This window comes from Argopecten irradians, chromosome 6 (genome assembly GCF_041381155.1).
Source record: "Argopecten irradians isolate NY chromosome 6, Ai_NY, whole genome shotgun sequence".
In the NCBI taxonomy this organism is placed as follows: domain Eukaryota; kingdom Metazoa; phylum Mollusca; class Bivalvia; order Pectinida; family Pectinidae; genus Argopecten; species Argopecten irradians.
In genome coordinates, this window is record NC_091139.1 from 1,705,755 (window position 1) to 1,730,778 (window position 25,024).

General features: G+C 37.4%; 1 protein-coding gene across 2 annotated transcripts in view; it reads left to right on the forward strand.

Moving 5' to 3' along the window:
- Positions 1 to 25,024, forward strand: part of LOC138324692 (cAMP-dependent protein kinase catalytic subunit alpha) — a 152,213-nt gene that overhangs the window by 51,790 nt on the left and 75,399 nt on the right. Inside the window, exons 1-2 of one of the 2 annotated variants that reach the window (XM_069269733.1) lie at positions 7,939 to 8,178; positions 18,340 to 18,497. In XM_069269733.1, the coding sequence (XP_069125834.1) occupies positions 18,374 to 18,497 (124 nt within the window). In that variant the 5' untranslated portion in view covers positions 7,939 to 8,178; positions 18,340 to 18,373. Of the gene's footprint in view, positions 1 to 7,938; positions 8,179 to 18,339; positions 18,498 to 25,024 lie in introns of those variants that run through there. The other variant, XM_069269732.1, reaches the window with a different exon arrangement.

A 25,024-nucleotide genomic window follows, 5' to 3' on the forward strand; every position in this document is an offset into this window, starting at 1 on the left:
ATGCAGAAAGTCATGGTTATATATTCAGAAAAGCTAGGCTATTACAATGCATCTCTCATGGGGTCCTTTGGCCTTAATTATTTGTGCAAAACTGCGAGATAGTTTTGTTATCTACATTTAGTTCCGATTCACTGGATTTGCGCAAAAACGGAGCTCTGGGTTAAGCTATGTTTTATCACACCAGCTATTGTTTTGTCTCTGAGTTGATGAAGCATTACCTTTTATACGCTGTGTTTGTTCACTTGTTAGAAATTCATTATTTTAGGTAGAAATAACATGCCTAAGACAATGTAGACAATATTCAGCTGCAAAAACTCTGTTTCATTTACTTTGCGCTTTAAATTCAGAAAACATTGAGCAATGTCTTTGACGTCTGTCCTCATTGTAAGCTTCCATAAGAGAATATCCTGTTCGGTAATGTGAAGATTCCCGCCTCGGAATGCCCAGAGGTACACTGTCTCCCACACAGTGTCTTTGGAAGCTCTTATATAATAAATTCAACTTATCACAATAGCCTGTCTCGTCTCAAGAACACTTCTGGTATAAAAAAAGTAGTGATATCCATGCCTTACAACCTTTATCACAAAGGAGACACGTCACACAAACATATAGTCCCCATCAAACGCACCCCAGATCCTTCTATCAAAAGCACCCTTGACATCCTATCAAACGCACACAAGATCTTTTTATTGAACGCATCCCTAATCATCCTATCAAACGCACCCCTGATCCTTTTATCAAACGCACCCCTGATCCTCTTATCAAACGCAACTCTGATGATCCTATCAAACGCACCCCTTATCCTCCTATCAAACGCACCCATGATCCTACTAGCAAACACACTCATGATCCTCCTATCAAACGCACCAAACCTTTGGGGACTTAACATTTCAATACAAAAACGTTCTTGTAAGTGAACCGATCTTTTCTCCAGCTACTATTGTAGTCTTCTTGTCAAATCTATGTTGTTTGATATAGAAAATGGAAAAGGGACAAAGATAACGATATACTTAGTTTCACTGTATTATTCCATTTTCTGTTGTATCAGTTTCCATGCAATGCACGTCCTCAATATTCGTGATCTTTTCCAGAACGGAGCCGTGATGAACTCTGAGATACATTGACATCGACGTAGTCTACATAAAACAATGACGTCACATCTGTATACCAATTAAGACAATTGTATATTTCAATGAGTTGATGACGTCATCATTTCTCACCTTTGTAACTATAGGTTGTATCATAGATGCGTCATATTTCTATGGACATCAACAAAACATATCAAATTAAAGTTGTATGGTCTATAACTTTCGCTCTTTTGGTTATAGTGAAAACTGTTTAAGTGTTATACATATTTTTCTCCGTCTGCCTGAGGTTTAAACTTTCTAATTTTACCACTTTTTATAAAGTTGCAGCACTGGAAGTATCTTTAATTATAAAAGTAAAAAATCTTTTTAACGTGTACACGTGAAAAATTGGCTCGAAATATGCCGAATCATTCCGAACTCTTCCGAACATCGTCGCGACAATCTCGAAGTTAAACGAGAGTTGTGAAACCAAGAGAAAATATCAACAATTTTTCATAAACAAAATAAGTGGTCGACCTCATCAGACTCTATCTACAAAGAAAATAATGCTCGCACATTACAATATTTGATACACACAACATTTTACGGTAATGTGTAAATTGGATGTTTCAAATACTCAATCTGTGGACATATACTAGCATGATTTGCTCATATAGGCCAGAAGGAAAACGTAAACAAACACATGTGTGCTTACGCTAGTTACCTGGCTCACCACATGCAGGTCGTTTCGAACGTCAGTCACGTGATACGATTAGGAATCCGACAAAACCTGAAGTCACTGAACATGGCGGTGATTGAAGGCGCTTGATTCAAAACCAGGAATATATGATTCCTAGATTTTGGCTCTCTTATAGGCCGACATACATTGTATGCTTTTGGGGAGCTAAATCATCAAGTTACATGTCTATGTTTAAATATCAAATGTTTAAGTTACATATCGTTACAGTGAAATAAGCAGCAATACAACTTTAACGCACTGTAGAATTAAACAGTTGACACGGATCGGTTAGCTTCAAACTTGTTTGTAGAGTACAACATTAGGCCACAGGTTTACGACGCGCGCGCGCAAAAAAAATACTAAAAATACTAAAAGGTTGTTTACTTAGCCCTGTATCCCATTTCCAGAAAATGGGGTAATTAATTTTAAAATGCTCTGAACACCACAAAAATCATCCATTTATTGTCATGCAGAACAGATGATCACCGATCTCGGCCATTTTTTGTCTGTCGTCTCCGATTTGATACAAGCTCTCTGATTGACTCCTAGGAGCGAGTGGACCAATCAGATAGCTTAATAATAACAATTCGGAGACGACAGACACAAAATGGCCGAGATCGGTGATCATCTGTTCTGCATGACAATAAATGGAGCGTGGGGATCACTAAGGGATACCAATGTGCAATTTTTATAAGTAAGTGAGTTTATATTGAGGATCTGCACTTCAGGGATGCATTCGTTGAATAGATGGCGATTTTATTCGGTCTGTGCTCATTAGGGAATCGTGACCTGGGGATGTAGCGTGTTCTTTTCCGACTAACGATTTTTACACGAATCCTCGTAATTCAACTTTCGATATGAAATAAAATTCGCCCATAATCCCATCATATCATATACCATAGTGACCAGTAAGGAATTGTCTTCAATGTAAGCTAACCAATATTTAGATCGGATGATTTTTGTGGTGTTCAGAGCATTTTAAAATTAATTACCCCATTTTCTGGAAATGGGATACAGGGCTAAGTAAACAACCTTTCAGTATTTTTAGTATATTTTTTTTTGCGCGCGTCGTAAACCTGTGAACCAATACAAATGTACTCCAAATGTGACCCAATTGGATTTACTGATGTACATGTATTAGGACAATATGAACAATTTTGCCTGAACATAATGACCATGATAATGTATATCACTGGGATAAGTAAATTATTATTGAATTCAATTTCAATATTCCATTTCTGAATGATTCAAATGAAATAATTATCAATACAGCGTTCTGCTATATGAACTTTTACGACACGGGCACGAAATTTATTCAATATGTACACTAGTATTAGTCAATAGGTATGGACGTCATATCCTTATGATAGTATATGATGTACGGTGCTGATACAACTTACAAGGTTAACAGTATTTACGTACCCCTGTGATCAAATCGAATTATACAATATATGAAATAGAAGTCACATTTTCTCCGGCTGTGATGACGTCGGTTTTCAATTAGTAAAATAACTAAAATTATGCAGTCGGATTTGTTATTACACAAAATATTGACCGTATAGCGAGTACACTGTAGATAGAACCTCAGAAACAGCAGGATTAGCGATGTCGATAATCCGACGTAGTCCAGTTATTATCACGTTTGGATGGATTTGATAGTCTATTACTGTATTTATCGCCCCGGAGAACGATATACTGTCAGCCGACTCCCGTACTGGTTTATAATAACGTAGAATTACTACATATATAATTGATCAATTTATGTGCCCGACGGGCTACCGTTGGTCGTTACAAAAATTACTCAACAATAACTACGCCAAATTAAAGTAAATATCAGCGGTATAACTGTGTACGTAAATAAGATTTCATTCTGGATTGTGGCCAGCTTTCCATTATTAATTAAATGGCGGATATTTCGGTCGTAGCTTTCTGTTTTATGAGCTGTTAACTACATTTTTTGTCCTGTATTTTTGGTTGTTGTTGTGTAGAGATAGAAGAGAGTTATGTAAATCATGATCTAGCTGCAATAGATATGTTTGCGCTTTCAAGTCGTCGTTCGTTCCCTATTGTATGTGTGAATTTTCTTAGTGAGATGCATCACATAAATCAAACCAGAAAAATGACGGCCATTTTACACGGAAGTGTCCTACAACAAGATCTAGTGTGTTGTGGTGTGTTTCCGGTTAGACCGGTTGGTGCCTTTCATTATATTTTCATTTTTACTACAAGAAGCCTCAAGGTCTCATGGATAAACGAAATGCAATGTATTTGGAACTCGAACAAGCCCTTTGGGTCGTTTCATCAAATATATCAATGTAACTCAGAGAAACAAATGATTCAGTCTCTGTCGACAATACCGGAAGTGGTGTTTCTTTGAATGCATAAAACTGGGCAATCTGTGTCATTATAGATACTTATAGTTCGTAAAGTATCAGGAAGGGACCTTGGTCTGTATCATAGCACGTACAGCCACAGTAGCTGGTGTCCATTCCAAGGTCACGTGACCAGTAACACCTGAGTAATGACCAGCGGCTCAATAGGGATATAATACAGCATTTAATCAGCAGTGACATTGCAGCACGCTGGACGTAAAATGTGTCTAACACATGTACCTGGAATTCCTTCAACATATTTGTGATAGGCTATACACTGCATTTCAACTATATAATAACCGTAAAACGGATCAACTTTTTATCACCACCAACCTCTGCGTGGCAGAAAGACTGCACATGTACAGGTGTTTAGATTTAATGTGCATTGTTAGAAGTCCACTACAGGTAAGCACAGTAAAACAGGAACGTATAATGCATATATGTTCGTGTGTTTGCGTAGACGTTACGGTAATTTGCCGAGAGAAACTGATCTGACAGCTAGCCGGCGTATTTACATTCAATTATCCCTAAAATAAGGGTCACGTCTTTCCTTAAGTATCAGACCTATGTATGAAGTCTTATTATTTTGGGTATATGTCTCTTAGAACGGAGAGACAAACATGCCATGATGCGAGTATAGTCAGGTTATAGTCTCTTTTTTATACTTCTGTGCTGCTATTTCATGGGAAACAATCAGTCCTATAGAAAGTAAAGGTCATTGTACGTAATATTCATTCACCAGTACGTAAACTTTCTCTTTGTTTTCAACATTTTTATAAGTTTAAACTTTCTTTATTTCGATTAACAACTTAATGTAGGACATCTTACATCCAGGTGTAAAACTGTATTTAAATACATGCACAGCAATATGTATTTGTCTTTCGAACGCTGTCATTTTCACAGATTTTGATATTCAAAAAAGAGTCTGCTGACTAGCATGGAACATGTGCACTTTATTTAGATTAACATGGATTATTTTGTCATGTATGTCCATTCTTTATCCCGTCTTTACGCTCTTTGTGCACTTTATTTAGATTAACATGGATTATTTTGTCATGTGTGTCCATTCTTTATCCCGTCTTTACGCTCTTTGTGCACTTTATTTAGATTAACATGGATTATTTTGTCATGTATGTCCAATCTTTATCCCGTCTTTACGCTCTTTGTGCACTTTATTTAGATTAACATGGATTATTTTGTCATGTATGTCCATTCTTTATCCCGTCTTTACGCTCTTTGTGCACTTTATTTAGATTAACATGGATTATTTTGTCATGTGTGTCCATTCTTTATCCCGTCTTTACGCTCTTTGTGCACTTTATTTAGATTAACATGGATTATTTTGTCATGTATGTCCAATCTTTATCCCGTCTTTACGCTCTTTGTGCACTTTATTTAGATTAACATGGATTATTTTGTCATGTGTGTCCATTCTTTATCCCGTCTTTACGCTCTTTGTGCACTTTATTTAGATTAACATGGATTATTTTGTCATGTATGTCCAATCTTTATCCCGTCTTTACGCTCTTTGTGCACTTTATTTAGATTAACATGGATTATTTTGTCATGTGTGTCCATTCTTTATCCCGTCTTTACGCTCTTTGTGCACTTTATTTAGATTAACATGGATTATTTTGTCATGTATGTCCATTCTTTATCCCGTCTTTACGCTCTTTGTGCACTTTATTTAGATTAACATGGATTATTTTGTCATGTATGTCCATTCTTTATCCCGTCTTTACGCTCTTTGTGCACTTTATTTAGATTAACATGGATTATTTTGTCATGTGTGTCCAATCTTTATCCCGTCTTTACGCTCTTTGTGCACTTTATTTAGATTAACATGGATTATTTTGTCATGTGTGTCCATTCTTTATCCCGTCTTTACGCTCTTTGTGCACTTTATTTAGATTAACATGGATTATTTTGTCATGTGTGTCCATTCTTTATCCCGTCTTTACGCTCTTTGTGCACTTTATTTAGATTAACATGGATTATTTTGTCATGTATGTCCATTCTTTATCCCGTCTTTACGCTCTTTGTGCACTTTATTTAGATTAACATGGATTATTTTGTCATGTATGTCCATTCTTTATCCCGTCTTTACGCTCTTTGTGCACTTTATTTAGATTAACATGGATTATTTTGTCATGTATGTCCAATCTTTATCCCGTCTTTACGCTCTTTGTGCACTTTATTTAGATTAACATGGATTATTTTGTCATGTATGTCCAATCTTTATCCCGTATTTACGCTCTTTGTGCACTTTATTTAGATTAACATGGATTATTTTTGTCATGTATGTCCATTCTTTATCCCGTCTTTACGCTCTTTGTGCACTTTATTTAGATTAACATGGATTATTTTGTCATGTGTGTCCATTCTTTATCCCGTCTTTACGCTCTTTGTGCACTTTATTTAGATTAACATGGATTATTTTGTCATGTGTGTCCAATCTTTATCCCGTATTTACGCTCTTTGTGCACTTTATTTAGATTAACATGGATTATTTTGTCATGTGTGTCCATTCTTTATCCCGTCTTTACGCTCTTTGTGCACTTTATTAAGATTAACATGGATTATTTTGTCATGTATGTCCAATCTTTATCCCGTCTTTACGCTAGTGCTATTCCAGATTCTGAAATAGAAAGCACTGCCATATTGGAATCATGACGTATGCATTCTGAATGTAATCAGACAGAGCTATCTTGTTCTGGAACCTATATGGTTACTGAAACCAAGTATTCTGTCCTTACTAATGTTGTTGATACTGCTGTAAGTTTGATTTGTTTGCTCTTGTATAACTCTCATCGTCATTGAAAGATAATGGGGCGAATGTAAATGGCTATACCGTGACATGATGGGTGTACTGTTCGGTTATAGTGTCTAGATGCTTCAGTGATATCGCACTATACTGAAAAGGACAAGGAATTGATTCTAAGTTGGTCAACTGTTATATTATTCAACGCGTCTTCAAAGTAGATGTTCCTGCTGATTTTGGGCCATACTAACATGTAACGAAATGTATTAGAATCAAACATGTAATTGATATTGGAGATGACATTCGTACTATTGTAAATGTAAACTGTTGTTGTTGTTTTGTTGTGAATATTATTGGTATATGACGTCATTATTGATTTCGTCATTTGTTGTTTATATCTTTTGTTGACCTTAATGAACTGATTTTAGAGGTACTCCAGTCAAAAGTCAACTTTAGTCTATACCATACACCTGAGGCTGGTCTGACCACTATCCACTACTTGGGGTGGTCAGTCTACACAGATGGTCAGCATGATATACAAATGTAGACCTCTAATCATAATAGCGTTGATCTGTGTGTACCTGTCGTGTTTACCTCGGCTATCCACATCCATAATAAATACACACTTACACGGGAGAATTGGAACTTAAGGATATCAATTTAAGAGCTTTTATTGACAGTTGAACCGATTAAACCGCTTGACCGGCTATAGATATATACAGTGGACAGTGGCTATGCCGCGTCATTCACACAATCTTAGTTATATAACCGGGCATTGCTTCACCTGTTGTGTATCGGACTTTTATCTTATATCGTTCGCTGGATGGACGTGACAGCAGTGTGTATAGTGGAGATCTAACTGAAAACGGAGAGAGTAAAGGAAGTACCGCCGTCTGAAGTACCTACTAAGGACATTTTATATGACAACTTAGGACGTTTTACATTACAACTTAGGACATTTCAGCTACCAGTACCTGTACACAACTTCCTACGTTTAATTCACGTCTACACCAAGACAAAAACTTGTGTGTATACTTCAACCTGGAAGCAACTTCCGACGTTGGAAGAAAATATTCGGACGTGCAAGTCTCTCTTACTTGGATATAACTTTCAACCTTTACGTTACTTCTTTGGACGTGTAAGCTACTTTCTACTTGAACGACAGGTGAAACCTGTTTGTCCCGTGTAAATCAACTGATGTTGTTTCTCTGCTGTTGTGTGAAAGCAACATCTATTTCGGTAAGTGAAACTGACATATTACAGGGCGACAGGGCATTCTTCAACGTAAGGTGCTGTCGTCATGTCGATTTTACTATGTAGGGCATGCGAATGTCACAAAATGTTTACCTTGATATAACTATTCATCACACAGGTATTACTTAGTCATATCAAGTACATCTCAGTTAATACAAGCACATGACGTTTGATAATTTATATCCTTTGACGTCATACATATTGTTGTCACAAATTTACTATTTCTGTCAAGTTCCAGATGTTATAAGTTGTATAACTACTGCAAAGACTTAGGTTTAAATAAATAAATTTAAATTCAAAACAATTGAAGTTGTATCAAAATGTGACAGACCGAATTCCCGATAACAAGTCTGGCTGGCTATATATTACCAAAGTAACTATAGTGTAAAGATGTCAGCACGGATTGACTCTTGAAAGTGTTATGTTAATTGACTTGTTTTAGATATATAACGAGGTTTGAAACTTTTGTCAGTAATTTTACTCCTCGGATAATTGTTGTGATCTGTTTATTTCTTCAGTAGAACATTAACATGACAGTGCTGTAAGTTAAACTTATAATTGACAAAGAGCAAAAACATACGAAAAGAATCAAATTAATTACAGGCGTTTTGCGTGAACATGTGGAAGCATTGAAAATAACTCAATATAGATCAAAAGTGGGTCATGTGTGCCCTATAGTAATCAGGTTGTCCGTCTGTACGCTTTTCTTGTTACCACTGTTCTCAGAAAGTACTAAATGGATCAATCAAAATCATTCTTGTTCAATTCCATCTCCTTTCCACTCAAACCCATCCATCCCCCCATGCCCTTCAGCAAACAATTTCCCCCTGACTATAAACATTGTCTAATTGGATGGATCCAATAGGAAATACAGGGTAAATACCCGGAATCAGGAAATGCTTTTGAACGCTCGGGATGGTCAGATGGACAAAACGTGTCACCTTGTCGTACACCTGAACGACCTGTATAGTCGGTTTATGTCAACAAGTGTCCGTATTTATTGGACAGTTCGTCTTTCGGACTCATTATTAATATTTCATTTACATTCTTTACTCGAAATGAGGGTAGCCAAACTCAATCAAATCTGTCGAGCCTTCTGGACAAGGAAAGAAATATGAAAATTACAATTTGGCACAGACTGTTGCACTTTCTCTCCAAGTGACATTACTATTATTAATAGCAGGGGTTGTATGTTCTCCATTTTATAGAAAACCAGAAATAACTTGAGAGTTATTTGATATCGATCATAATTGTCGATATGATTTATGTGGTATTAAAGTACACGTTAATCTACCATTCATGTACGTCAGGCTGGAATGGATTGCTTCATACGCTGAAAGAGTTCAACTATCTTGTCATCCGACGCACGCAATGGGTCGCTCGCGAGTAGTGTACTAAACCATATGTCAAGTTTCAATTTAATTCCTTAATAGGTAGAGCTACGGATGTTGTTTTCTTAAAAGTTTAAATACATTTGAAGAAACATGACGCTCCTGATTTTAAAGTGAGCATTTATACTTGTAATTACATTTTTATCTGATTACACCAATATCTCTGGAACACTCATCAAAGTAAACATTAACAGTAAAATGTGAAGTGAACAATAAACATGTAAACAAACTTTTGCTTTTGGGGAGAAAACAAAGACATTAAATAGACTGTGTACCCTTTAGGGTAAACCAACAACAGAAACGTGTATTACTAATGTGTAAGGAATTCTTTCACGGAGTGGTTTATCATTGATACAGGATGTAGTATTTTCTTTAATATATACTCCATTTTATAGGAAAATACTTGCACCTTGCATTCGGAAACCTGTAGGTTAAACTCGCCTATCTCATATTTTTCTTTCTATCTAGGGTTAGATACATATGTATGACGTCACCATGACGTAGTAATATGGACACTGTTTATTTAAAGAGTTTTAAAGTGTTTTGAAATGCATGAACGTTTGTGTCAGTCGACAGATAATTTTCCGGGTTTAGACTATTTATCTGTAAAAGAAATTTGTAAATGAATGAATAATCGCATGGGGAATTAATTTGCTTCATTTATTGATAGAAGATTTTTGTATTTAAAAGAAGCATACTGATTCAATAACAAAATAGTAATTTAAAATCGTAATCGATTGAAAGAGAGGCGGTGTATATTTGGACGGAGTCTCTTTAGAAAATGATATTCCGGTAAGAACCACGGGCTCCGCTAGATTTAGCGTTCTAAGAATCAAATTCGACAACATCAGTCGAAAGACAGGGAATGTTTCGGATTAGTCTAACATCTGAAACCATAAAGGGTAAGACAGAGGTTAAATGACGCGTCGACGGTACTTATCTTTCTCCACCAAAACCATAGAACTTCGGGGTCGCATCCGAATCTCCAATAAATCTCATTAAAAGTGTGTAAGAAACGGCAAATATGGTAGAGATTGCGTTTCATGCAATTATACCTTAATATGTAGACTCAGCACAAGCTTAGATTGTAAAATACCTAATAGAAAAGTCCATTGGCATGAAAGAAACAAATTAAGCCAACGACCATTGTTTTTGTATGCCGATTTGAACATCATATTGTAATCCGTATGTTTAAATTATTTCCGTAATGTCGCATACACGGATACAATTAACTAGCTTTACGCCTGAAGATTGTAAATATTGTGTACTCACTATCTCCACCAGGCGCTCCATTAGCCCTAGATCGATATTGACTCGCCTCTTGACCATAGTTTCAGTCGCTATGGCCCACTTCCGGTTCTGTCTATCAAGTCACGATTCAGACAAGGGTCTGCTCAGTCGTGACGTTTAACCGTAGATTGATGAAAGCTTTGATCACGTACTTTGACAATAGCTGTATCATTTTAGTGCTTGTAAGTTGTTCATCACCAACCTTGTTATTAGTGACCGGGAGCAAATGGTTCAACTTCGTCGTGCTTAAAGTTGTATGGTCTATCACTTTCGCTCTTTTTGTCGTAATGAAAACTGTTTAAGTGTTATACATATTTTTCGCCGTCTGTCTGAGTTTAAAACTTTCTAATTTTACTACTTTTTATAAAGTTACAGCACTGGAAGTGTTTTTAATTATAAATGTAAAAAAAAAATTAACGTGTACACGTGGAAAATAGGCTCGAAAGATGCCGAATCATTCCGAACTCTTCCGAACGTCGTCGCGACAATCTCGAAGTAACACGAGAGTTGTAAAACCAAGAGAAAATGTCAACAATTTTTCATAAACAAAATATGTGGTCGACTTCAGCAAACTGGATTTACAAAGAAATTAATTCCCGCTCATTACAATATTTGATACACACAATATTGAATTACGTCAATGCGTGTATTGGATGTTTCAAACATATACCAGCACGTTTTGCTCATTTTAGCCAGAAGGAAAACGTAAACAAACACATGTGCGCTTACGCTAGTCACCTTGATCACCACGTGCAGGACGTGTGGACGTCAGTCACGTGATACGGTTCGGAATTCCGACGAAACCCGAAGGTACTGAACATGGCGGTGATTGAAGGCGTTTTATTCAAAACCAGGAATATATGATCCCTAGATTTCGGCTCTCTTACAGGCTGCCATATGGTTTTGGGGAGCTTAATCATTAAGTTACATGTCCATGTTCAAATATCAAATATTAAAGCGACGTATCGTTACAATGAAAATTACCAGAAATACAACTTTAAACAATTAATTCTTTGGCGTTTGTTTATTATTTTTCATCGGTTAATATTTACCAAAAATCTATGATCTTCCATATAAATTGATTTTCAGTTTTTTGTCTTTAACAGATATGACTGTTTTCCAAGATTTTGGAAAATAAATCATCATAATGATCATGTCCATCATTAGCTGTAGCGATGGTTTCGTTTTATCGCGACTGAACATAATCTTAGTAAGTAGTAGAGAATTCAACAAAGCATTCTTTTTAACGTTCTGTCCAGGAAATATATGTCCTCCAAAAATATTCTAGTTGATTCTTTACGGACAACTATTGTTCTCTTGTTCAATCTGAGCTGCAATATCCTTTGTTTTGCTTTAATGTTTCGCATGAAAATGCCTCACTTTTGACCCTAATGTTTGGATTCATGTCCCTATAGTCAAATGTACTACTTCTGTTATGTTAACATTACCGGTGTTCCTCCATGACCAGTATAAATATGACGGGTACCAATGGTACACACGGTATACTACCACGAGGTCAAACAAGGTGTCACACATAAATATGACGGGTACCAATAGTACACTCGGTATACTACCACGAGGTAAAACAAGGTGTCACACATAAATATGACGGGTACCAATAGTACACTCGGTATACTACCACGAGGTCAAACAAGGTGTCACACATAAATATGACGGGTACCAATAGTACACTCGGTATACTACCACGAGGTAAAACAAGGTGTCACACATAAATATGACGGGTACCAATGGTACACACGGTATATACTACCACGAGGTAAAACAAGGTGTCACACATAAATATGACGGGTACCAATGGTACACACGGTATACTACCACGAGGTCAAACAAGGTGTCACACATAAATATGACGGGTACCAATGGTACACACGGTATACTACCACGAGGTAAAACAAGGTGTCACACATAAATATGACGGGTACCAATGGTACACACGGTATACTACCACGAGGTAAAACAAGGTGTCACACATAAATATGACGGGTACCAATGGTACACACGGTATACTACCACGAGGTAAAACAAGGTGTCACACATAAATATGACGGGTACCAATGGTACACTCGGTATACTACCACGAGGTAAAACAAAGTGTCACACATAAATATGACGGGTACCAATGGTACACACGGTATACTACCACGAGGTAAAACAAGGTGTCACACATAAATATGACGGGTACCAATGGTACACACGGTATACTACCACGAGGTAAAACAAAGTGTCACACATAAATATGACGGGTACCAATGGTACACACGGTATACTACCACGAGGTAAAACAAGGTGTCACACATAAATATGACGGGTACCAATGGTACACACGGTATACTACCACGAGGTAAAACAAGGTGTCACACATAAATATGACGGGTACCAATGGTACACACGGTATACTACCACGAGGTAAAACAAGGTGTCACACATAAATATGACGGGTACCAATGGTACACACGGTATACTACCACGAGGTAAAACAAGGTGTCACACATAAATATGACGGGTACCAATGGTACACACGGTATACTACCACGAGGTAAAACAAGGTGTCACACATAAATATGACGGGTACCAATGGTACACACGGTATACTACCACGAGGTAAAACAAGGTGTCACACATAAATATGACGGGTACCAATGGTACACACGGTATACTACCACGAGGTAAAACAAGGTGTCACACATAAATATGACGGGTACCAATGGTACACACGGTATACTACCACGAGGTAAAACAAGGTGTCACACATAAATATGACGGGTACCAATGGTACACACGGTATACTACCACGAGGTAAAACAAGGTGTCACACATAAATATGACGGGTACCAATGGTACACACGGTATACTACCACGAGGTAAAACAAGGTGTCACACATAAATATGACGGGTACCAATGGTACACACGGTATACTACCACGAGGTAAAACAAGGTGTCACACATAAATATGACGGGTACCAATGGTACACACGGTATACTACCACGAGGTAAAACAAGGTGTCACACATAAATATGACGGGTACCAATGGTACACACGGTATACTACCACGAGGTAAAACAAGGTGTCACACATAAATATGACGGGTACCAATGGTACACACGGTATACTACCACGAGGTAAAACAAGGTGTCACACATAAATATGACGGGTACCAATGGTACACACGGTATACTACCACGAGGTAAAACAAAGTGTCACACATAAATATGACGGGTGCCAATGGTACACACGGTATACTAACACGAGGTCAAACAAGGTGTCACACATAAATATGACGGGTACCAATGGTACACTCGGTATACTACCACGAGGTGAAACAAGGTGTCACACATAAATATGACGGGTACCAATAGTACACACGGTATACTAACACGAGGTAAAACAAAGTGTCACACATAAATATGACGGGTACCAATAGTACACACGGTATACTAACACGAGGTAAAACAAAGTGTCACACATAAATATGACGGGTACCAATAGTACACACGGTATACTAACACGAGGTAAAACAAGGTGTCACACATAAATATGACGGGTACCAATAGTACACACGGTATACTAACACGAGGTAAAACAAAGTGTCACACATAAATATGACGGGTACCAATGGTACACACGGTATACTAACACGAGGTAAAACAAAGTGTCACACATAAATATGACGGGTACCAATGGTACACACGGTATACTAACACGAGGTAAAACAAGGTGTCACACATAAATATGACGGGTACCAATAGTACACACGGTATACTAACACGAGGTAAAACAAAGTGTCACACATAAATATGACGGGTACCAATGGTACACACGGTATACTAACACGAGGTAAAACAAAGTGTCACACATAAATATGACGGGTACCAATGGTACACACGGTATACTAACACGAGGTAAAACAAAGTGTCACACATAAATATGACGGGTACCAATGGTACACACGGTATACTACCACGAGGTAAAACAAGGTGTCACACATAAATATGACGGGTACCAATAGTACACACGGTATACTAACACGAGGTAAAACAAAGTGTCACACATAAATATGACGGGTACCAATGGTACACACGGTATACTAACACGAGGTAAAACAAAGTGTCACACATAAATATGACGGGTACCAATGGTACACTCGGTATACTAACACGAGGTCAAACAAGGTGTCACACATAAATATGACGGGTGCCAATGGTACACTCGGTATACTACCACGAGGTAAAACAAAGTGTCACACATAAATATGACGGGTGCCAATGGTACACTCGGTATACTACCACGAGGTAAAACAAAGTGTCACACATAAATATGACGGGTACCAATGGTACACACGGTATACTACCACGAGGTAAAACAAAGTGTCACACATAAATATAACGAGTACCAATGGTACACTTGGTATACTAACACGAGGTAAAACAAGGTGTCACACATAAATATGACGGGTACCAATGGTACACTCGGTATACTAACACGAGGTAAAACAAAGTGTCACACATAAATATGACGGGTACCAATGGTACACACGGTATACTATCACGAGGTCAAACAAGGTGTCACACATAAATATGACGGGTACCAATGGTACACTCGGTATACTAACACGAGGTAAAACAAGGTGTCACACATAAATATGACGTGTGCCAATGGTACACACGGTATACTACCACGAGGTCAAACAAGGTGTCACACATAAATATGACGGGTACCAATGGTACACTCGGTATACTATCACGAGGTAAAACAAAGTGTCACACATAAATATGACGGGTACCAATGGTACACTCGGTATACTAACACGAGGTAAAACAAGGTGTCACACATAAATATGACGGGTGCCAATGGTACACTCGGTATACCAACACGAGGTAAAACAAGGTGTCACACATAAATATGACGGGTACCAATGGTACACACGGTATACTACCACGAGGTAAAACAAGGTGTCACACCTAAATATGACGGGTGCCAATGGTACACTCGGTATACTACCACGAGGTAAAACAAGGTGTCACACATAAATATGACGGGTACCAATGCTACACACGGTATACTACCACGAGGTCAAACAAGGTGTCACACATAAATATGACGGGTACCAATGGTACACACGGTATACTAACACGAGGTAAAACAAAGTGTCACACATAAATATGACGGGTACCAATGGTACACACGGTATACTATCACGAGGTCAAACAAGGTGTCACACATAAATATGACGGGTACCAATGGTACACTCGGTATACTAACACGAGGTAAAACAAGGTGTCACACATAAATATGACGGGTGCCAATGGTACACACGGTATACTAACACGAGGTCAAACAAGGTGTCACACATAAATATGACGGGCACCAATGGTACACTCGGTATACTATCACGAGGTAAAACAAGGTGTCACACATAAATATGACGGGTACCAATGGTACACACGGTATACTACCACGAGGTCAAACAAGGTGTCACACATAAATATGACGGGTGCCAATGGTACACTCGGTATACTACCACGAGGTAAAACAAGGTGTCACACATAAATATGACGGGTACCAATGGTACACTCGGTATACTAACACGAGGTAAAACAAGGTGTCACACATAAATATGACGGGTGCCAATGGTACACTCGGTATACTAACACGAGGTAAAACAAGGTGTCACACATAAATATGACGGGTACCAATGGTACACACGGTATACTACCACGAGGTCAAACAAGGTGTCACACATAAATATGACGGGTGCCAATGGTACACTCGGTATACTACCACGAGGTCAAACAAGGTGTCACACATAAATATGACGGGTACCAATGGTACACACGGTATACTACCACGAGGTAAAACAAGTGTCACACATAAATATGACGGGTACCAATGGTACACTCGGTATACTATCACGAGATAAAACAAGGTGTCACACATAAATATGACGGGTACCAATGGTACACACGGTATACTACCACGAGGTAAAACAAGGTGTCACACATAAATATGACGGGTACCAATGGTACACTCGGTATACTAACACGAGGTAAAACAAGGTGTCACACATAAATATGACGGGTACCAATGGTACACACGGTATACTAACACGAGGTAAAACAAGGTGTCACACATAAATATGACGGGTACCAATGGTACACTCGGTATACTACCACGAGGTAAAACAAGGTGTCACACATAAATATGACGGGTGCCAATGGTACACACGGTATACTACCACGAGGTAAAACAAGGTGTCACACATAAATATGACGGGTACCAATGGTACACTCGGTATCGGTATACTAACACGAGGTAAAACAAGGTGTCACACATAAATATGACGGGTACCAATGGTACACACGGTATACTAACACGAGGTAAAACAAAGTGTCACACATAAATATGACGGGTGCCAATGGTACACTCGGTATACTATCACGAGGTCAAACAAGGTGTCACACATAAATATGACGGGTACCAATGGTACACACGGTATACTACCACGAGGTCAAACAAGGTGTCACACATAAATATGACGGGTACCAATGGTACACTCGGTATACTAACACGAGGTAAAACAAGGTGTCACACATAAATATGACGGGTGCCAATGGTACACACGGTATACTATCACGAGGTAAAACAAGGTGTCACACATAAATATGACGGGTACCAATGGTACACACGGTATACTACCACGAGGTCAAACAAGGTGTCACACATAAATATGACGGGTACCAATGGTACACTCGGTATACTAACACGAGGTAAAACAAGGTGTCACACATAAATATGACGGGTGCCAATGGTACACTCGGTATACTACCACGAGGTCAAACAAGGTGTCACACTCTAGCACCCTCTTTCCTTGAGGAAATCCAATGCACGACCATAAAAATAGTTGGTTCATGAAAAAGAAGTCATTTTCAAATTTGGACCCTTGTGGGGTCGGGTTGTTCGTATGAATACTTTGAGAATGGCACCATTGTTCTGTGTTTTTTTTCGTGACCGACCGTCAATATAGCACGTGCAGCTGTGTCGTTATATGTAATAGTTGAGCACGTGACAAACAGCGCGTGAACAGGTTTGCATGGAAACCTCTGAAATATCACGGTCTTTAGAATGATTTACTATAACTGTCGACTCGGTAATCGGACTTGTTTCCTGTCCCTAAAGTGGTGTTGCGTGCATTGGACGCATGTTTGAATGATATTTTTGTCTAGCTCTGTAACACGGGCAGATATAAAAAAAGGTAACCATCAGTTGTAAAAAGCCGGGAATTCTACCGTCAATATAATGGTTTTATGGCCGAGTTTTAATCTGGGGGACGAGTCTGTTCGTATTATAGCTACAGAGTGGCTACGTGTATATAATTAACTAATAAGTATAGCACCGCACGAACGACTGCATTTTAACGGGAAATCTTTTTTCTTTGTCTTCCGCAGGTAGAATAAGTCCGTCCATGGTAGTGGTTAAGCTATGGCGGAGATAATCCACAAAATATTCGGACAGAAGCATGGACATCACAGTAAGCATCATGAGAGCTCAGGGAAACAACAGGGGTCGGAAACGGAAGGCTACACCAAACAACAGCAGGAGTTCTGTAAGTACAGTGTTCGAATTATACAGGGTCAGGGTTGATAGAGTCCGTAATATACATAGCCGGGGTTGATTCATGGTCCGAATTATACCAGGTCAGGGTTGATACAGTGTCCGAATTATACAGGGTCAGACATAACACAGTGTCCGAATTATACAGGGTCAGACATAACACACTGTTCGAATTATACAGGGTTAGGCATAACACAGTGTCCGAATTATACAGGGTCAGACATAACACAGTGTCCGAATTATACAGGGTTAGGCATAACACAGTGTCCGAATTATACAGGGTCAGACATAACACAGTGTCCGATTTATACTGGGTCAAGGGCATAACACAGTGTCCTAATTATACAAGGTCAGACATAACAAAGTGTCCGAATTATACACGGTCAGACATAACACAGTTCCGAATTATACAGAGTTAAGCACAACACTGTGTCCATTGTACAGGGTCAGAGTTTATAAATGTTCCGGTATGTACAGTGTCTGGGTAAACACGAGGACTGGAATGTGTAGGGTTTGGGTTAGAAGCAGATTTCAGGATGTATTATTTACAGTAGGATTAGCACAGGGTCCAAGATTTTTAAGTGTCAAAAAAGTGACAGGGTTTGCTACGTTTGTATAAAGCAGGGTTTGCCACAATATCTGAGATATACAGGATCCGCCTTAAAGCTTTAAACCGATCCATGATTTATCTCAGTATGGAAAAGTTGTGAAGACGATTTATTAAACTCAGTTTATACAAAATATCATACAGATACACAAACCACGAATCTCTTCATTAACAGTGTTTTGTATTTACCGTTTGATCGAAAAAGCTTATAATACTGTACATTTAATTGCATCAACCCGGAATTTAATCTAGTATATACACAACGTAAACAATGTACCAGTTAGGACATTTACCATTTGTGTTGCAGGTGATGTTTTTTTAGGTAGTAGCAATATCCGGTGCCACGCTATGCACCTGCTCTCTTGTTTCGATCCGTAACATGTTTGGTAAACGTTATCTAAACAGATATGCTGAAATGTGAATATTTGGCCAGAGATACTTTCAGTTGTGCCCTCCCCCTTTTTTATCTAGACTATTATCAGTTCCACTCCGGGAATGGTGTATCATAATCGTAGTGCTGGACCGGAAGTGCAATTAATAAAACAGGAAGTGCAACTTGTGAAAAGATGTATATATGGGTGCTGTATATTCAGTGTGATTTTGCTTCCTAGCAATGTATATACACCGTACTTGCTTGTAATTATACATGTCTACGAATAACGTGAGATAGAGCCAAATGTTTGAACGAGGTACAATATTGATTTATTATATACCAACTTAATACGTGACAATGTGGTTTGAGAATATCTATAAATAGCCATACTTTATTGGTTGATGAAGAGTTAGTGAACAACCATAGCCCTTCTTCGAACTTTTGGGGCATAATTCAGTGACAATTGATGCCACTGATACAGTTTTACAAAGGAGAGATGCAATACTCTAGAGTCTGTTGCGTGAATTCTAGTGGTGTTCCGATTAACCGAGTTCATCGAGCATCGTTGGTTTGGGGTGTTTGACCAATTAATCGATTTAGAAATCTGTAATCGAGTGTCGTCGGAATTGCCAGATATCATCATAAACGAAAGTAAAATTAGCCGGTCAGTAAAACATGCAAGAAATGTCATAGAAAACTTCTCGCAATCAATCGTTTGTGTGCATTGTTGCTCATATCATTTCAAATAAACCAAGTGTCTAAACGTTCAAAGGAGTATGAAAACGTAGGCGACCTGGGAACATGGCAACACTTGAGCCCGTAGAAGAAAGTTTGTACAATTCTAATGGAAAACGTACGCGGTCAAATATAATCGATTTTAATCGATCATCGATTGGTTACACAAAACTGATGTCCCAACACTAGTGCATTCTCTATACATGTACTCCGATTTTTCGTTTCATGTTGAATCACCTATTTCAAAATTAATGTGTAAAATTACCAAAAGATCAAATTTTGAAATCAATGTTTAACGTGAGTAATGAATCTTAGATATATATATAAAACAATATCATATTCATTGTAGTTTGAATATAATAGTTCTGTCAACGGTCAACGCGGGATAGGCTAAGGACGATAACTCCTTCATACAAAATCAACAAAAACAAAAACCCACCCAGATAGGTGTACATTTTTGCTTGACTTTATTTGACCTGTTCAAGTTTAGGTGAGATATAGTGAGATAGAAAACGTCTTTTGTTGTGATGTTTTACGAGGTAAGCAGTGAACAATTACTGGCAAGTGATGATACTGTACTCACAGCATCATAACATGTGTCCAATGGAGAAATTCTACAGATAAGCAAATTGGATAGTTTACTTCGAGGTGCTAATTTGTGCTAAAATTACACGACTACACTATATTCCCTACAACAATATGAGTATAAATGCTTCTTCTCATAAGAAGTCATATAATGTCTAATTTGTATTGTGGCTATTTCAGAATCCGCACCTCTGAGGTTTCAATCTCTGTAGCCAGTTGTCCTTTGCAAATTTTGTCAAAAAATATACTTTTATTTTTTATATAATTCTTTTACCGTAATATTACGAAATGTCCCATTTGGTGGTTATTTTGAAAAATGCGTCTTTCTTCGTTTCAAATGGAGCTAATTTTTGTACCATTTTTTAACTTCAATTGTTTTTACTTAAACCATAACTGCGACAACACTTATAGCTGTGTCGATCTAATTTTGCTGTATTTTTTACTAGGTTCGTGTTAATTGAAATATTAAGCGTTAAGATGAGAAATGATTTACTTTTGTCACTTTCTTTTTTTTTAACATTTAAGGGTAATTTGAGCACTTTTATTTTTTACCCTAAAATGGAAAAATAGCCAATATTTAGAAACGACAAAAAATTAAGTGCACGGAAAGCGCACGGTAAGCACAAGTTTAAGACTAGAACGTTTTCTATAAACGGTTAAAATAAACTCAAACTTTAAGGCTAGCATAAGTTGCTATTTTGAGAAAAATAATAGTACTGCCACATTTTTTGAAGATGACTACTATATAATAAATTCTGCAAACAATCGAACATATATATGAAACAACCTTCCGGAAATGATGCCTTTACTTTATTGTGTATATGGTCAAAAAGGCTTCCCAAAAAATCCAATATTTTGTCAAATAGGTGTCTTTGAGTGTCATGAATTAAAAAACGGCACACACATATTTTTTCTTCTTTTTTCCTCTATGATTTTAACTATATTTCCCAAAAACTGAATGAAAAAAAAGTTAATACAGGAAACTTTTGACTTCTCAGAGGTGTACACTCTTAACTATAAATAAAACGTATGACAAATGTAGATTAGTTTGAGAGGAGACACACTACAAAAACCTTAAGAAATGTTGAAGAATTTTACACTATAACATATTTCCAAATGTAAGAATGAATGTAAGAGTTACGTCCCTTGTACTACGATTTGACCTGAATTCTTACTGTAAACAGCAGTCGTCTTCAAAGTCTAGAACAGTATGCTTTTGATTAGCCCTCTTAAAACAACAAGGTCGATTTTGACGACAAATGTAGACGATGACTACAATGATCTTGACGATGACGATGTCATACAATACAATATACATGTATATAAAAATTTACACCAATGACGTCTAGAAGATGAAGTATGTGCAAGTTTACTGAGCAATTTTGGAAAAAAAAAAGTTTTTGACATATTATCGCAGGGTGGTGAACGCTGTATATAAACTGGTTGGTTCCTTTGATATAACCTAGATTTCCTCATATACGTTTTAGTAAAATTGTGTGAAAATTAAAAGTTTGCATTTAGAACGTTGTGGAGTAAATATCGAAATCTGTCTACATCGAGTTGAAACTTGAAACCAATAACTTTATTAAAAAAATAAGGTACCGCCATCTTTTCAAGCAAATTAATTGATTTTTTTTTTCTAGAATATTTTTTTTCATAAAATTGGGAGTTAGTTAAAAAGTTAGTGCTTTGAATGAAATCTCTTCGCTATAAGAAGCTGTGAGGTATTCTGGGTTTATTAATATATCATTCCATGACCATTATATGCAGTGTTCGTAATCCCCTTAACATCCCTGCCCCGTGGTGTAGATTTTGTTGTAAATCTCATTTATTCTTGTTATGCAATGCATTCAACTATATAATGTTGTTGTATTGGATGATATAGAGTGTATATGTCGCTGTATCAGAGTAGCGAGAGTCTTAAGGTACGTTCTTTTTATAGAAGTGCGATGTTGTCAAAATACACGAATAAACTCTTGTTTACTGAAATGAATTCTCCTAGTGTAATTTAGCATACAAACTGAATCAGTTATTCGTAAGAGTCAGGGGATGGATATGTACGTACTGTGGAAAATAATTCTTCCCAAATTGACAAGTAAATTAATGACTCGCCTAGGAGAATATTAATTAGATATACATGTATAGCAGGATATCCAGGTCACAACGAGGACTTGGTATGGAGTGACAGATATAATACATTTTTTGTATGTTCAAATTTTTAAAACATCAAAAGGGTTTGTGAATGTCATTGTTACCCAATTTAACATCATAATAACTATGATGAAAATTACAATAACTTAGTACTTGGATCGCGCTCTTGACATCTAACATTGTGGTTCGTTTGACTCAACACACATTCAATAATTGTTATTTTATTTTGCTGTTCGCTCCGAATTTTATCTTGTAGAATAAAAACGAATTTTGACAAGAATTTCCTTTGATTACTAATAACTTACCGCACGGAAATATTTCTAATATATGTCGATGAAAATATACAAGGTGAGGTAATCAGGATTCGAACCCGCGACCTTCAATTCTGAGAAACCCTATCTTGAAAGCTTAAGGCTGCCGGTGTTTGGGGGAGAGGAACTGTTTCAATCATTGCAGCATCAACAACACAAAATTACACAGAAGGGCGGACTTTCTACTGGTGGTGTAGATGTTAATTAGGATCCATGAGTATGATGGCTTTGCCAGATTTCTTCCTCGTCCGTCGTCATGGAGACAGATTTGGAATTATAATAAACGCATGCAAAATGTATACACTCGCAATATGTTTTGCCTGGAATTAGAAACATCATCCTGTGATGTATATTTCGGTAAATATGATGTAAGCGACCTTGCCTGCCAGAAGGACTATATAAATATATTTATAGATTGTTGTTTTTAGTTAACGTCGGTTTCTAATAAATGCTGTTGGTTTGCCGTATATATTCTCCATTACAATCTAATTACATGACGACTCATGACGGATGTTCCATCTATACACCAATCAAAAACTATTATTACCTGAAGCCCGTTACACCGACCATTTTCTCTAATCACATTGCCCTACTCCACTCGATCGATGGACGCCAATCCAACAAATATCCACTTCCGGTTTAAGTACTTTGCAATATGGATTTTGAAATGGAGAAACTCTCATGAATTTGAGATCACTATTAAAATTATTATGAAGTAAGGAATTTTGTTCCGCCATTTCTGGTGTTAAGTTTGTACAGCATCGGTTGTCGGTGTCCGTTTTTGCAATGCCATGCTAGACCGATAAATTCTATCTTGGTACCAAACCTTCTACTACAGCAGAACAGATCTAAATGCTCCTTTTCTTCAGAGCAACAGCTTTTGAATTTGAAAAATTGAGTATTATTGATATCCGAAGACAATTTTATACTATATATTGTGTATTTTGACGGATAAATTGTACATTTGTATTTAGGGTACACCTTAGGGGCAAAGCGATACAGGAAATATGTGTAATTATTACTGCATTTCGAGCACGTGAAGTGTTTAGCTTTATTGTTAAACTAACCAGTCTCTTCATGACAAAACATCCATTTAATCTATATAAAAGTACATTTGTTGAGATGTGGCTAGAATCGCCAAGATCATTAGGAAGCGTTGACAGATGCTCAGTGCTGATCTTGTGCAGACACGTGTACCTTGATTTCAGAAACACCTGACAGTTTCTTTGAAAAAAAATTATGAAATACAAGAATCATGGTTGAATTCATCCTTCCATCAACTTCATTTATTGTACATCCATTGCGAAACGAGTTATATAACTTACACAAATCACTTTCGATGACCCGGATGTAAGCTTCTTGAATCTCCGTTTCAAAGATGAAAATGATAATCTTAAGTTCTCTGTAGATAACAAGTTTTAACATGAAGGCTAAATAGGATGCGAGGTATTGAATACAATATAACTTTGGTTTCTGTTTGGTGTTTGAGAATCTCCTGAGAGATTTGGTAATGTATCGGAGTGCGGACTAAAACAAGCCAGGAGATACATCAGTCAGAACGTGTAAACAAAACAATCATCGCTGTTATCTTCCTTGCTCTGTTCTCAAAGAGTTAGTCATAAAGTCGAGTTCAATCGTTTTCCCTGCTACAAACAAACCGGTGCAAACATGTCTGTAACTGTATGAATAGGTGTGGGGTTGGCTGTTCACTTAGGTACATAGACTGTGACCGTTTTGTACCCGAGACTCGGATAAAG